Consider the following 13,368-nt stretch of genomic DNA (forward strand, 5'->3'; position numbering starts at 1 on the left):
GAAGAAACACGATCCCCCCCTAAATGACCGCACCTACAGGAGCAGTAGGCAAAAAATAATAATAATAATTAGGTGCTCGCAAGATGTTGGGAAAAGTTCATGCTTCACCTCAGTGGGGCTCTGGGGTGGTCGTGGTGGGGAATAATTCGGAAAAGCAATGCGGTTTGTTCAACGTCAGGAAAAGCTAAGTAACTTTCTTCAGAAGGTGGAGGGGAAGCTTCAAAGATGCGCATTGCCGGAGGGTCAAGCCAGATGAAGTCGTGTTGTAAATCTCAGTCCAGTTGGGTCGTCGTTTTAAAGAGCAATTCAGCTGGAGGGAATCATCCCGCCCACTAATTAGATTTTACACCTATTTATGCACAGTAGAGTAGAGTAGAGTAGTCTATAGAATTGATTGTTTCCTCATTGCTTATTTGACCCCTATGATAATCCTTAAGTGTTGTACCTAATGATTCTTGACAAATGTATATTTTCTTTTATGTACACTGAGAGCATATGCACCAAAGACAAATTCCTTGTGTGGCCAATCACACTTGGTCAATAAAGAATTCTGTCCTGTTCTGTCCTGTCCTATTCTATTCCATGCTATGCTATGCCATGCCATGCCATGCCATGTATGCTATGCTATGCTATGCTATTCTATACTCTTTTTAAATAGAAAAGGTTGGTCCCAATCCTGCTGGGTTTTTTGGAAAATCTTTAAGAATGGGCTGTTCTCTCAGGCCTGGGAGTTAGATGAACCTATAGTTTATTGTTATTATTGTTGATGTTTATTCTTTTTATTCTGGGTCTGTATTATTTTTAATTAGAGCCGGGATGACGCAGCAGGTAGAGTGCTGTACTGTAGGCCACTGAAGCTGGCTGTAGATCTATAGGTCAGCGGTTCAGATCTCATCACCGGTTCAAGGTTGACTCAGCCTTCCATCCTTCCGAGGTGGGTAAAATAAGGACCCGGATTGTGGGAGCAATATGCTGGCTCTATTAAAAAGTGCTATTGCTAACATGTTGAAAACCACCCTGAGTCTAAGGAGAGGGGCGGCATAAAAATCTAATAAATAAAATAAAAATAAATAAAAAATAAATTACATCAATATTCCTAGAATCACTGGTGTAAGAAGCATGGTGAAATAAATTGAATGGCATAATAGAATGAGAAGGACAATTTGAACATGAGAAGAGAGATGTGTCACTTTGGCAGTGCAATATTAGCTGGCTGTTTAAGTATCTTTTGTGTTACAGCAGCTGGTTGCACTCCAGAGTGCTGCATTCCAATGTGCTGCAGAAATCCTGGAAGTGTGTCCTTCATGAATCTGTTCATTGGATTAATTAACACCTCTGCTCTATTTAAGAAATCCAATTGTTTCAACCTCTTTCAGATATTCGTTTGGCTAGCATCCTTAGTCTGGTCAGCTTCAGCACATTATTTTATCCCCTGGTAAGGGCTTAAAAAAAACTAATTTGGAAAGAGTAACAATGAAAGAGCTGGGAAAATCATTAGCACTTGGTTAGGACTGGAGAAAAATAGCTTCCATTCAGAGTATAAGACATATCTGAATTTTCTGCCTCTTTTAGGGAGGAAAAAATGTGTCTTATACTCCGGTAGTTGTTCAATTGCATTTCAGGATCGACTCTGAAACGTTTGAGTCTTCCATTCAAATCAACGATTTGCCACTTTTAAAATACAGATAACTTTTATTGCTTTATCGATGTATAAAATAAAAATAAAAATAGGAAATTAAGGAAAACAAAGGGGGTGGGGAGAAAATACGAGGTTCAAGAGAAGAAAGATAAAGGCATTGAATTCTGACTCTTTGGCATAGGACAAGATAACGACTTTACCACATTTTTATTAGACTCTAGATAATCATTAAAAATTGTAAAACATTTTAGAGAATGAATGAATGAATCGAGGGAGGGAGGGAGGCAAGAATAGTATTTTCGTATTTAGTTGCAGTCTTCCTAATCTTCATGACCTATTGTTATGAAGCCTCCATTTATAAATAAATGTTTGATTATAGTAGTACTTTTAACCACCTTGAAAGCTGTAGCACTGATCTAAGATAATTTGTCCCTCAAGTACCTATTCTCTGGCGTGATGCATCCTGTGATTGATAGGCAGTGTAGACTTAGCTGGCTGCTTTGTTTAATTCTAGCAGTCACTATCACACTGTTACCTATTGCAGGAACTGTTGGTTGTCAGAGAGAGAATAACATAAAGTTGTGTGTGTAGTGGAATGGCAGTGTATTGTTAGCTGGATGAATATCCAGATGGCACCAGCTGACATTCAACTGCCAGCCTACGGCACATATTTTGGTCATCAGATGACTTGGTGTAGCAAAATCTTCAAAAACTGTTTGTCATCGAGAAGGTTTATTAGTGTTTAACATTCTAACATTGCGCGTGATGGCACAGTGGTTTGAATGCAGTATTGAGGCTAACTGTTGGCGCTGCCAGAAGTTCGACTCCTTCGATCCTGCAATTTGAATTAGAATATAATGTCCTTCACTCAAGGTTGACTCAGCCTTCCTTTCTTCTGAGGTTGGTAAAATGAGGATCCAGATTGTTTTGGGCAATATGTTGACTTGGTAAATCACTTAGGGCTCTATAAAGCACGGTGAAGCTATATATAAGTTTACGTATTATTGCTTTCTGCAAATGACCCATGTTGGGATATTTCTTTTATTAGGCTACCTCAAGGGTAGGCAAAGTTGGCTCTTCTATGACTTGTGTACTTCAACTCCCAGAATTCCTGAGCCAATCATGCTAGCTCAGGAATTCTGGGAGTTGAAGTCCACATGTCATACAAGAGCCAACTTTGCCTATCCCTCGGCTAGCTCAAAGGTTTATAGGTAAAACTGAAAATATTTTTCTGTGCACTAATTATTCAATGGAAGTTTCTTTGATGTTCTTCATTCTGAATTTAATCATTTGAGTTTATACTATGTGTGAGATGATTTGGCAGTGTACCTCTTAGTTAGCTGTTGTACATAGTCCAGCAACTAAGTACACTTCCATATTATTGCACAACTTAACATCATTTTGAGGCTAATATGTTAAAGTTGCTTGTAGGGAGAGAAGGGCATAGCCATAATTGTAATTAAACATTTTTAAGGTATGCAGTTCTTTGAAAAAGTGCATTAAGATTTTAATCTATTTTGTTCCAGATTGGCCTGAAAGACATGAATTTTTCAAACTATTGCCAAAATTAATAGTAGGATTGTATGTATTTATTTTATTTTCATTTCCAGTATGTAAATGAATCTAAGCTCAGATGTATTAAATAGATTTGCAATTCTTCTTAGTATAGGTAATCCTTGACTTATAACAATTTATTTAGTGACTGAAGTTACAATGGCAATGAAAAAAGTGACTTATTACAATTTTTCATGCTTACAACCATTGCACATGATGAAATTCCAGATGCTTGGTAATATTTATGACAGTTGGAGTGTCCTAGGGCAGTGGTGTAATCAATTTTTTTTTACTACTCATTCTGTGAGTGTGGTTTGGTGGGCATGGTGTGGCAGGGGAAGGATACTTCAAAATTTCCATTCCCACCCAACTCCTGGGGGAAGGATATCGCAAAATCTCCATTCCCATCCCACTCTGGGCAGAGGTGGTATTTGCTGGTTCTCCGAACTACTCAAAATTTATGCTACCGGTTCTCCAGATCCTGCTGGATTCCATCCCTGTCCTGGGGTCATGTGATCACCTTTTAGAAACATAGAAACATAGAAGTCTGATGGCAGAAAAAGACCTCATGGTCCATCTAGTCTGCCCTTATACTATTTTCTGTATTTTATCTTACAATGGATATATGTTTATCCCAGGCATGTTTAAATTCAGTTACTGTGGATTTACCAACCACGTCTGCTGGAATTTTGTTCCAAGGATCTACTACTCTTTCAGTAAAATAATATTTTCTCATGTCGCTTTTGATCTTTCCCCCAACTAACTTCAGATTGTGCCCCCTTGTTCTTGTGTTCACTTTCCTATTAAAAACACTTCCCTCCTGAACCTTATTTAACCTTTTAGCATATTTAAATGTTTTGATCATGTCCCCCCTTTTCCTTCTGTCCTCCAGACTATACAGATTGAGTTCACTAAGTCTTTCCTGATATGTTTTATGCTTAAGACCTTCCACCATTCTTGTAGCCCTTCAGAAACCTTCTGACAAGCAAAATCAATGGGGAAGCCAGATTCACTTAATAACTGAGTTGTTAACTTAGTTGCAGTGATTCACTTACCATAATCTCTTGCTGTGATTCACTTACTGTGATAAATGGACAAAACTCACTTAACAACTGTCTCACTTAGCAACAGAAATGTTGGGCTCAATTGTTAAGTTGAGGATTACCTGTATATAAAGTGTTTTATTGTTTGGGCTGCTTAGGGATAAGAATTATACAGAGATTTAGTATAAATATTTGGATTATTGCTAAGCCTTTCCCTTTCATTTAAAACTTTACTATCAAAGGATGGTCAGAACAAAGTCAGGAGTACTTGGGCCGGTAAGTAAAGTCCTTGCAACTTTAAAACCGTAATTTTTTTGGGTGGGAATTTCCTTTGTATCAATTTCAGTTCCTGGTACCTGCTACAAAAATAGTTCACCCTTGCATCCTTCTTAGGGCCGAGAGAAAATGACCGGATCAAGGGACCCAGCTGACTTCATGTCCGAGGTAGGACTAGAGCTCACAGTCTTACTGTTTCTAGTCTGATTCCTTTAATTGCCAAATTGTTTTTCTCTAAAGTCACAGTAACATAATAATTGTGTTTGTATGTAAAATCCTAGCAGGAACTGGTTTAGGAAAGCAATATTTATTGTGAACTCTTTCCTCCTTATAAAGTCTCTTACATTGGTAATAATCAGATTTCCTAACCCGATATCCCAGTAAACCATGTCCAAGGCTCATTTGGGTAAAGTGCTTAGGACAGTATTAAAGACTCAACTTCTTTTGTTCTCAGCATCGTTCGTAGTTCTAAACAGAAAAAAAAGTTCTGTTTCTCGGTTTACATGGCATTAAATGTCAGGAAAGATCATTGATAGCTCAGCATTTGCCATATTTGAGCAGGAACGTACTAAGGCTGGATGGTGAAGTTGCCCAATGAATCTGCAAGGCAAAATGACTTCCTCAAAGTTCTTCCCTCTTTTTTATAATGATCTCCCTAATCAGAGCAGCTATATCCTGCTTGATGTTTTCTATGGGTTCTTCAGGCTTGAAGTATTTCACGAGTTTACCTTCAGGGCTGATGAGATATTTCCAGAAATTCCATTTAGGTTCCTTTTTAGAAGCATCTGCAGGAATAACATAAGATGGAGAAATTTATTTATTTATTTATTTGTTTGTTTGTTTGTTTGTTTGTTTGTTTGTTTGTTTGTTCGTTCATTCATTCATTCATTCATTTATTTATATTTGTATGCCGTCCCTCTCCGTAGACTCAGGGCGGCTCACAGCAATAATAAACAATATATAACAAATCTAATAATTTAAGAGAAACGCTAAAAACCCCATTATTAAAAGCAAACATACACACAAAAATACCATACATAAACTGTATAGGCCCGGGGGAGATGTCTCAATTCTCCCATGCCTGACGGCAGAGGTAGGTTTTAAGGAGTTTACGAAAGGCAAGGTGGGTGGGTGCAATTCTAATCTCTGGGGGTAGCTGGTTCCAGAGGGTTGGGGCCGCCACAGAGAAGACTCTTCCCCTGGGTCCCGCCAAACGGCATTGTTTTGTTGACGGGACCCGGAGAAGGCCAACTCTGTGGGATCTAATCGATCGCTGGGATTCATGCGGCAGAAGGCGATCCTGGAGATATTCTGGCTCGATTTTAGGTCACAGACCGCAGGGATGTAATTTGGAAAAATGTAGGCACTCAGTTAGGATCATGCTTTAATCCAGGGGTAGGCAAAGTTGGCTCTTCTATGATATGTAGACTTCAACTCCCAAAATTCCTGAGCTAGCATAATTGGCTCAGTAATTCTGGGAATTTGAAGTCCATAAGTCATAGAAGAGCCAACTTTGCCTACCCCTGCTTTAATCAAATCAGAATTTATGCATTTCATTTTCTCATTCTTTTTATAGACTAATTTGAAACTGTCAGCTTGTTCAAGTAGTCCTTGACCTATGACCATCATTGAGCCCAAGACTTCTATTGTTAAACAAGACAGTTAAGTGAGGTTACCCTCCCCATTTTACGACAATTTTTGCCACCTTGGTTAAATGAATCATTTCAGTTTTTAAGTTAGTAACACGATCGTTAGGTGAATCCGGCTTCCATATTGATTTTGCTGGTCAGAAAGTAACATCATATAACTCTGGGACACTACAGCCATCATAAATGCATGCCGGTTGCCAAGTATCCGAATTTTGATCGCGTGACCATGAGGATGCTGCAGTGGTTGTCAACAGTATTGGGTTCTTGGGTGAACACAAGAACAAGGGGACACAATCTGAAGTTAGTTGGGGGAAAGATCAAAAGCAACATGAGAAAATATTATTTTACTGAAAGAGGAGTAGATCCTTGGAACAAACTTCCAGCAGACGTGGTTGGTAAATCCACAGTAACTGAATTTAAACATGCCTGGGATAAACATATATCCATTGTAAGATAAAATACAGGAAATAGTATAAGGGCAGACTAGATGGACCATGAGGTCTTTTTCTGCCGTCAGTCTTCTATGTTTCTAATATGGGCCACACTGCGCACCGCTAGAGAAAATGGAGCTGTGCATGCAGCTCTGCTTCTCCGGCGTGGGCACACATTCTTCCCAGCGAGAGTTTCCTTCTGAGCATGCGCAGGAATCAATATCTTGCAAGGGGGCACACACGTGCGTGAGATTTCTGTATTTTTTTGCTTCTGCGCATGCATGGAAGCAAAAACCTTGAGTCTGCAAGGAGAAGGGCAGCATATTTAATTTAATTTAATTTATTAGATTTGTATGCCGCCCCTTTCCGCAAACACGGGGTGGCTCACAACAGTAATAAAACAATGTATAATGTGACAAATTTAATGTTTAAAAGAAAACACATAAAAACCCTACATTTAAAAACCATGCAACACAAGCATACCATACATAAAACTATATAAGCCTGGGGGAGATGTCTCAATTCCCCCATGCCTGGCGATATAGGTGGGTCTTAAGCAATTTACGAAAAACAAGGAGGGTGGGGGCAGTTCTAATCTCTGGGGGGGAGTTGATTCCAGAGGGGTGGGGCTGCCACATAGAAGGCTCTTCCCCTGGGGCCCACCAGATGACATTGTTTAGTCGACGGGACCGGGAGAAGACCGACTCTGTGGGACCTTATCGACCGCTGGGATTCACATAAATATGATAAAATTTTAAAAAAATGGAAATGCCTCTAGAGTTAATTTGATATTCGTGTACTCTTTTTTCAGAAATGATCTCTGGATAACTGGGGGCTGCCCCAGATATCTATCAAGTATTTCTGGTTAATAACCAATGCTTTATTTATTTAATTTATTTATTATATTTGTCAAACAAGTACAGAGTTATAGTTTGTATTAACATAACAAGATATAAAGAAGTGATAAAAAGGATAATGGGACAGAAGGACAGAGCCGGGATGGCGCAGCAGGTAGAGTGCTGTACTGCAGGCCACTGAAGCTGACTGTAGATCTGTAGGTCAGCGGTTCAAATCTCATCACCGGCTCAAGGTTGACTCAGCCTTCCATACTTTCCGAGGTGGGTAAAATGAGGACCCGGATTGTGGGGGCAATATGCCGGCTCTCTTAAAAAGTGCTGTTGCTAACATGTTGTAAGCCGCCCTGAGTCTAAGGAGAAGGGCGGCATAAAAATCGAATGAATGAATGAATGAATGAATAAATAAATAAATAAATAAATAAATAAATAAATAATGGTAGGCACAATAGTGCGCTTATGCACACCCCTTACAGACCTCTTAGAAAAGGGGAGAGGTCAACACTAGATATTGTTAATAAAGTTATAATGTGTATACTGTTATAATGTAACAGTAGATAATGTTATTCAATGTGTAGAATAGAGCCAGAATGTATGAAGTGAAATTACTAGCAGAAGAAAATAGATATAATCAAATTTAGGGCTCGGGGACTGTGCTGTTTAAGCAATTTTATTGTGATATTTGTTTTTTTTGGGGGGGGGGGGTGAGGTTTGCCTTGATTTATTTCTAGAACTGGGTGTGCCTGGCCCAAAATCAGCTATTCAGCTTCATGGCATAGACCAGTGTTTTCCAACCTTGGCAACTTATTTATTCATTCATTCATTCATTCATTCATTCATTCATTCATTCATTCATTCATTCATTCATTCATTCATTCATTCATTCAATTTTTATGCCGCACTTCTCCTTAGACTCAGGGCGGCTTACAACATGTTAGCAATAGCACTTTTTAAACAGAGCCAGCATATTGCCCCCACAATCCGGGTCCTTATTTTACCCACCTCGGAAGGATGGAAGGCTGAGTCAACCTTGAGCCGGTGATTTGAACCGCTGACCTTCAGATCTACAAGTCAGCTTCAGTGGCCTGCAGTACAGCACTCTACCTGCTGCGCCACCCCGGCTCATTCGCTGGCTGGGGAATTCTGGGAGTTGAAGTCCAAATATCTTCAATTTGCCAAGGTTGGGAAACACTGGCATAGGCCCTCTAGAACCCATAGTCTCCTGGTGTACAACATGGTGCCTTTAATATTGCACAACCTGGTTCTTCAATTTGGTTTATGTGAACACTATTTCCTATAATTCTTCATACTTTCCAATCAACGTTTCAGGAATCAAGCCGTTCTTGTTTCTACCACATCTGTATATTGCTTCATACAGTACAAATGTATGAAGTTTCTCATCAACTCCATTCAACTGTGACTTTGTCAGTCTTTGCCTACCAATTGACTCATTCACTCTACCTTTATAATTGATTTGTAGTTTGATCTTGTTACACCTAATACATGTCAGAACAGTTCCAGTGTTACCTGGCACTGCCAGACTAGTGTATACACATAGATTCTCTGCATCGATGAGCGCAAAAAATAAAAGAATTCTATAAATATCATTAGAGTGGATGAGAATGAGCCCTGGGTATATAAGCACTTCTTGTTATTCATTTGCAGGTCTTCCTTGTTTTTCTTGGTATCAATTTTAAACGCAAAAGCTTCATTTGGGGAAAATAATAATAATAAAGCAGACTTCTGTAAGGTACATAAATTAGGCAAGTCAATCTTTACATACAGACTAGACAAGAGTCACTATTTTGCAGTGGGCTGGTTAGTGATGTGCCTGTGTCTTCAAATCAGTTTTTGACTCCTGGAGGCTTCCTAGACTAGTCTCTGCAGTCTACTTGCTTTCCCTACCACCTGACTGCACTGTTCACCCATTTTGAGACTGTCAGAAATCACTACCCCTAAATCCTTCTGACGTTTTTGCTAACACAGAACTGCCAATACAATACTCAGATTGGGGAAAAGGAATCCTCAATCTAAGTATTGTATTGGCAGTTCTGTGTTAGCAAAAACTTCAGAAGAAAAGGATTTAGGGGTAGTGATTTCTGACAGTCTCAAAATGGGTGAACAGTGCAGTCAGGGAGTAGGGAAAGCAAGTAGGATGCTTGGCTGCATAGCTAGAGGTATAACAAGCAGGAAGAGGGAGATTGTGATCCCGATATATAGAGTGCTGGTGAGACCACATTTGGAATACTGTGTTCAGTTCTGGAGACCTCACCTACAAAAAGATATTGACAAAATTGAACGGGTCCAAAGACAGACTACAAGAATGGTGGAAGGTCTTAAGCATAAAACGTATCAGGAAAGACTTAATGAACTCAATCTGTATACTCTGGAGGACAGAAGGAAAAGGGGGGACATGACTGAAACATTTAAATATGTTAAAGGGTTAAATAAGGTCCAGGAGGTAAATGTTTTTAATAGGAAAGTGAACACAAGAATAAGGGGACACAATCTGAAGTTAGTTGGGGGAAAGATCAAAAGCAACATGAGAAAATATTATTTTACTGAAAGAGTAGTAGATCCTTGGAACAAACTTCCAGCAGACGTGGTAGATAAATCCACAGTAACTGAAACTTCCAGCAGACGTGGTATATAAATCCACGTAACTGACGTGGTAGATAAATCCACAGTAACTGAATTTAAACATGCCTGGGATAAACATATATCCATCCTAAGATAAAATACAGAAAATAGTATAAGGGCAGACTAGATGGACCATGAGGTCTTTTTCTGCCGTCAGTCTTCTATGTTTTTATGTTTTCTTGGCAAGATTTTCAGGACCAATTTGCCATTGCCTCTTTCTAGCGCTGAACAAAAGTTTATCCCAAGATTATTCAGCATGCCTAAGGCAGGACTAGAATTTCCAGCCTCCCAGCTTCTAGCTTGATGCCTTAACCACTAAACCACATTGGCTGTCAGGGATTAGTCATTGGAGAAGGCAAAGAACTGCACAATGTAAATAAATATATTGTAATTCAAATTGCAGATTTATTTAGATAATCCTTTTTCTGGGATTTTTGCTGGTGTTCTGTTGTACTTTTCAAGAATATTTGAAGAGATTTGGAGTGACTGTTTTTTATGTTTTTTTGGGTTTATAGACTTTTAAATTAATTAATTGGATCTAAGATAGTGTATATTGTTCATTATATGTTGTAAGCCGCCCGAGTCCTCCGAGAGGGGCAGCATAAAAGTCAAATAAATAAGTACATAAGTAAGTAAGTACGTAAGTAAGTAAGTAAGTAAGTAAGTAAGTAAGTAAGTAAGTAAGTAAGTAAGTAAGTAAATTGGTAAATAAGTAAATAAGTAAATAAGTAAGTAAGTAAATAAATAAGTAAATAAGTAAATAAATAAGTAAATAAGTTTTCTTTTTAATAATTATGTTTTTTTTTTAATAACGAGTTCTTAGTGACTTTTAATTATTAGATTTGTTATATATTGTGTTATTATTGTTGTGAGCCGCCCCGAGTCTACCGAAGAGGGGCGGCATACAAATCTAATAAATAATAATAATAATAATAATAATAATAATAATAATAATAATAATTAAATAAACAATAGAAACAATTTTTTAAACAGAAACTGCAAACCCAGCGAACATGAAGTCTGGATATGTTTCTGCCTAACAGTAACACTACAGTAAAAGACACAATATGCAGCTTAAGAGAGACACAATCTTACCTATCAGAAATTTAAAAGCTGGTGATGCTTCAGAACCTAGAATTTTTATTTTACTGAAGATGGGGAATGTCACTCCATAATTCGACTTAGCAAAATAAATGATCTCATTGTCCAGACTTGGCTCCATTTCCCCAAACTGATTGCAAGGGAAGGCCAACACAGTGAAATGGGATGATCCAAATTCTCGCTGGAGTTCCTGCAGCATGAGATAATTTTTTTCTGTGTGCTGGCAGTAACTAGCCACGTTTACAACCAGAGTTGCCTTGAAACAAATAAAAAAATTAGAAAAGAAGTTTAAAAAGATGGCTGATGAGACTGGTGCTGATAAGTATCTTCTTATCTCGTATACCTGGTGACTTGCAATGTCAGGGCCCTGGCCTCAGGCTACTGTTGCTTAATGCCAAGTTTGTTGTCAACAAAGCCACCCTCGTTCAGGATTTAATTCTGGAAGAGGGGGCTGACCTGGTATGCATAACTGAGACCTTGCTGGGCCATATGGGGTGTTCCCCTTTCAGAGATCTGCCCGGATGGGTTGCAGGTTTTACATCAGCCGCAACTCCAGGGAAGGGGAACACCCCATCTTTTTAATGTCACCCTTCTCCTTAGACTCAGGGTGTCTTACAACATGTTAGCAATAGCACTTTTTAACAGAGCCAGCATAATGCCCCCACAATCTGGGTCCTCATTTTACCCACCACGGAAGGATAGAAGGCTGTTCTCATAGGATCCCTGCCCTGGAGATAGTTGGATGCGAGTCTCTCTTCTTGAGGCTGGAGTTTGTGTAGCATTGCAAGCAATTGTGGGATTCAATTTTTTTACTATCAGTTCTGTGGGTGTGGCTTGATTGGCATGGTGTGGCTTGATAGATGTGGCTTGGTGGGTGTGGCAGGGGAGGATACTGTAAAATCTCCATTCTTACCCCACACTGGGGAAAGATTACTGCAAAATCCCCATTTTCTCCCTATCAGCTGGGAGGCAGAGAATAGATGGGGGCAGGGGCAGTCACAGGTGGTATTTACCTATTCTCCAAATTATTCAAAATTTCCGGTGAAACCCACCTCTGATTGCAAAATGAGTGTAATCTTTATGCATGCAAAATGAGTGCAATCTTAATGCAAACATTAAGAACAATCTAACTTCAATTGTTCAAATGAATGTATATATTTAATCACAAAATTCAACATTGGTTCACTGACAAAAACACACACCTACTCACTATGCTCACGTTTGCAGTCTTTATAATAAAACAAAGTACATTATTGGTAGTAATCAGATGCATTTGAAAATTTTAAAATTTGGATCTGATTCAACAGATTTTAAGTTTTTAAACTTTGCAGACACATCTGATAGCTATTAACAGAGTCTGGTTTGATAAGCCAGTTCTTACATGATTTTTATTTTTATTATAAAAACTGCAAATGTAAGCAGTATTCCTGGTCCCTAAAATTAGATAGTGGAGAAAATGAACCACTGAAACTTTTCAGTTTATCCCAGCAAGTATTCAGTACCTTGGATTTCTCTTTCCAGATGTTCTTAATGTGCTACTATTGCCCAGAAAGAATACAGCAGCAACCCTGACGGACCATCTAAAAAAATTGAAATTACAGTACTTACTTTGCCTCGGTACTTCTCCAAGGATGTGGTTCTTCCTTTCCAATCCTTCACTTCAAAGGCATAAAAGTCTTTGTACCTGGGTTTTAAGAACTTGAGCTGCAGCAGGCTCAGCAAAGCTGTGCATAACACCAGAGAAATGAAAATAATTAAAACCTTGTTTTTCAGCTTTGAGCTTTTTAGCGTGTGCGTTGTTAGAGGCAGAGACGGCTCCATTTTGGAGAACTTTTTAGGGGAAGTTTCAGCAGGCCTGGAATGTGAGGAGGAGCTGAAGCCCAGCCCCAGAAAGATGGGATTGGAAGAAATCTGAGGATGGGAAGGAGGGAGGGAGGGAGAGGGAGAGGGAGAGGGAGAGAGAGAGAGAGAGAGAGAGAGAGAGAGAACAGACTGGCTGAATTTTTTATTTTGTTTTGCTGTTCAAATTTGATTGTATAAGAGGTTCTTACAGATCGGATGCTGTTTGTGAAGTATCGACACCAGTGTTCCTCAATCTTGGCAACTTTAGGATGGGTGGACTTTAACTCCCAGGCATTTTAGAACTTGGACGACCTATCTTAAACTTTCCAAAGTTGAGAA

At 39.0% G+C, this 13,368-nt stretch overlaps 1 protein-coding gene across 1 annotated transcript; it reads right to left on the bottom strand.

The window, feature by feature from the left end:
• Positions 1–3,303: 3,303 nt before the first annotated feature.
• On the bottom strand, positions 3,304–13,088 carry GPX8 (glutathione peroxidase 8 (putative)). Its single transcript, XM_070743348.1, has 3 exons — positions 12,796–13,088; positions 11,182–11,443; positions 3,304–5,297 (listed from the first exon to the last, which is right to left on the bottom strand). Exons 1-3 carry the CDS (start codon positions 13,006–13,008, stop codon positions 5,134–5,136), a joined length of 639 nt encoding a protein of 212 aa, XP_070599449.1. The 5' UTR covers positions 13,009–13,088; the 3' UTR covers positions 3,304–5,133.
• Positions 13,089–13,368: the final 280 nt, after the last annotated feature.

Source organism: Erythrolamprus reginae, chromosome 2 (assembly GCF_031021105.1).
Source record: "Erythrolamprus reginae isolate rEryReg1 chromosome 2, rEryReg1.hap1, whole genome shotgun sequence".
Taxonomy (NCBI): Eukaryota; Metazoa; Chordata; class Lepidosauria; order Squamata; family Dipsadidae; genus Erythrolamprus; species Erythrolamprus reginae.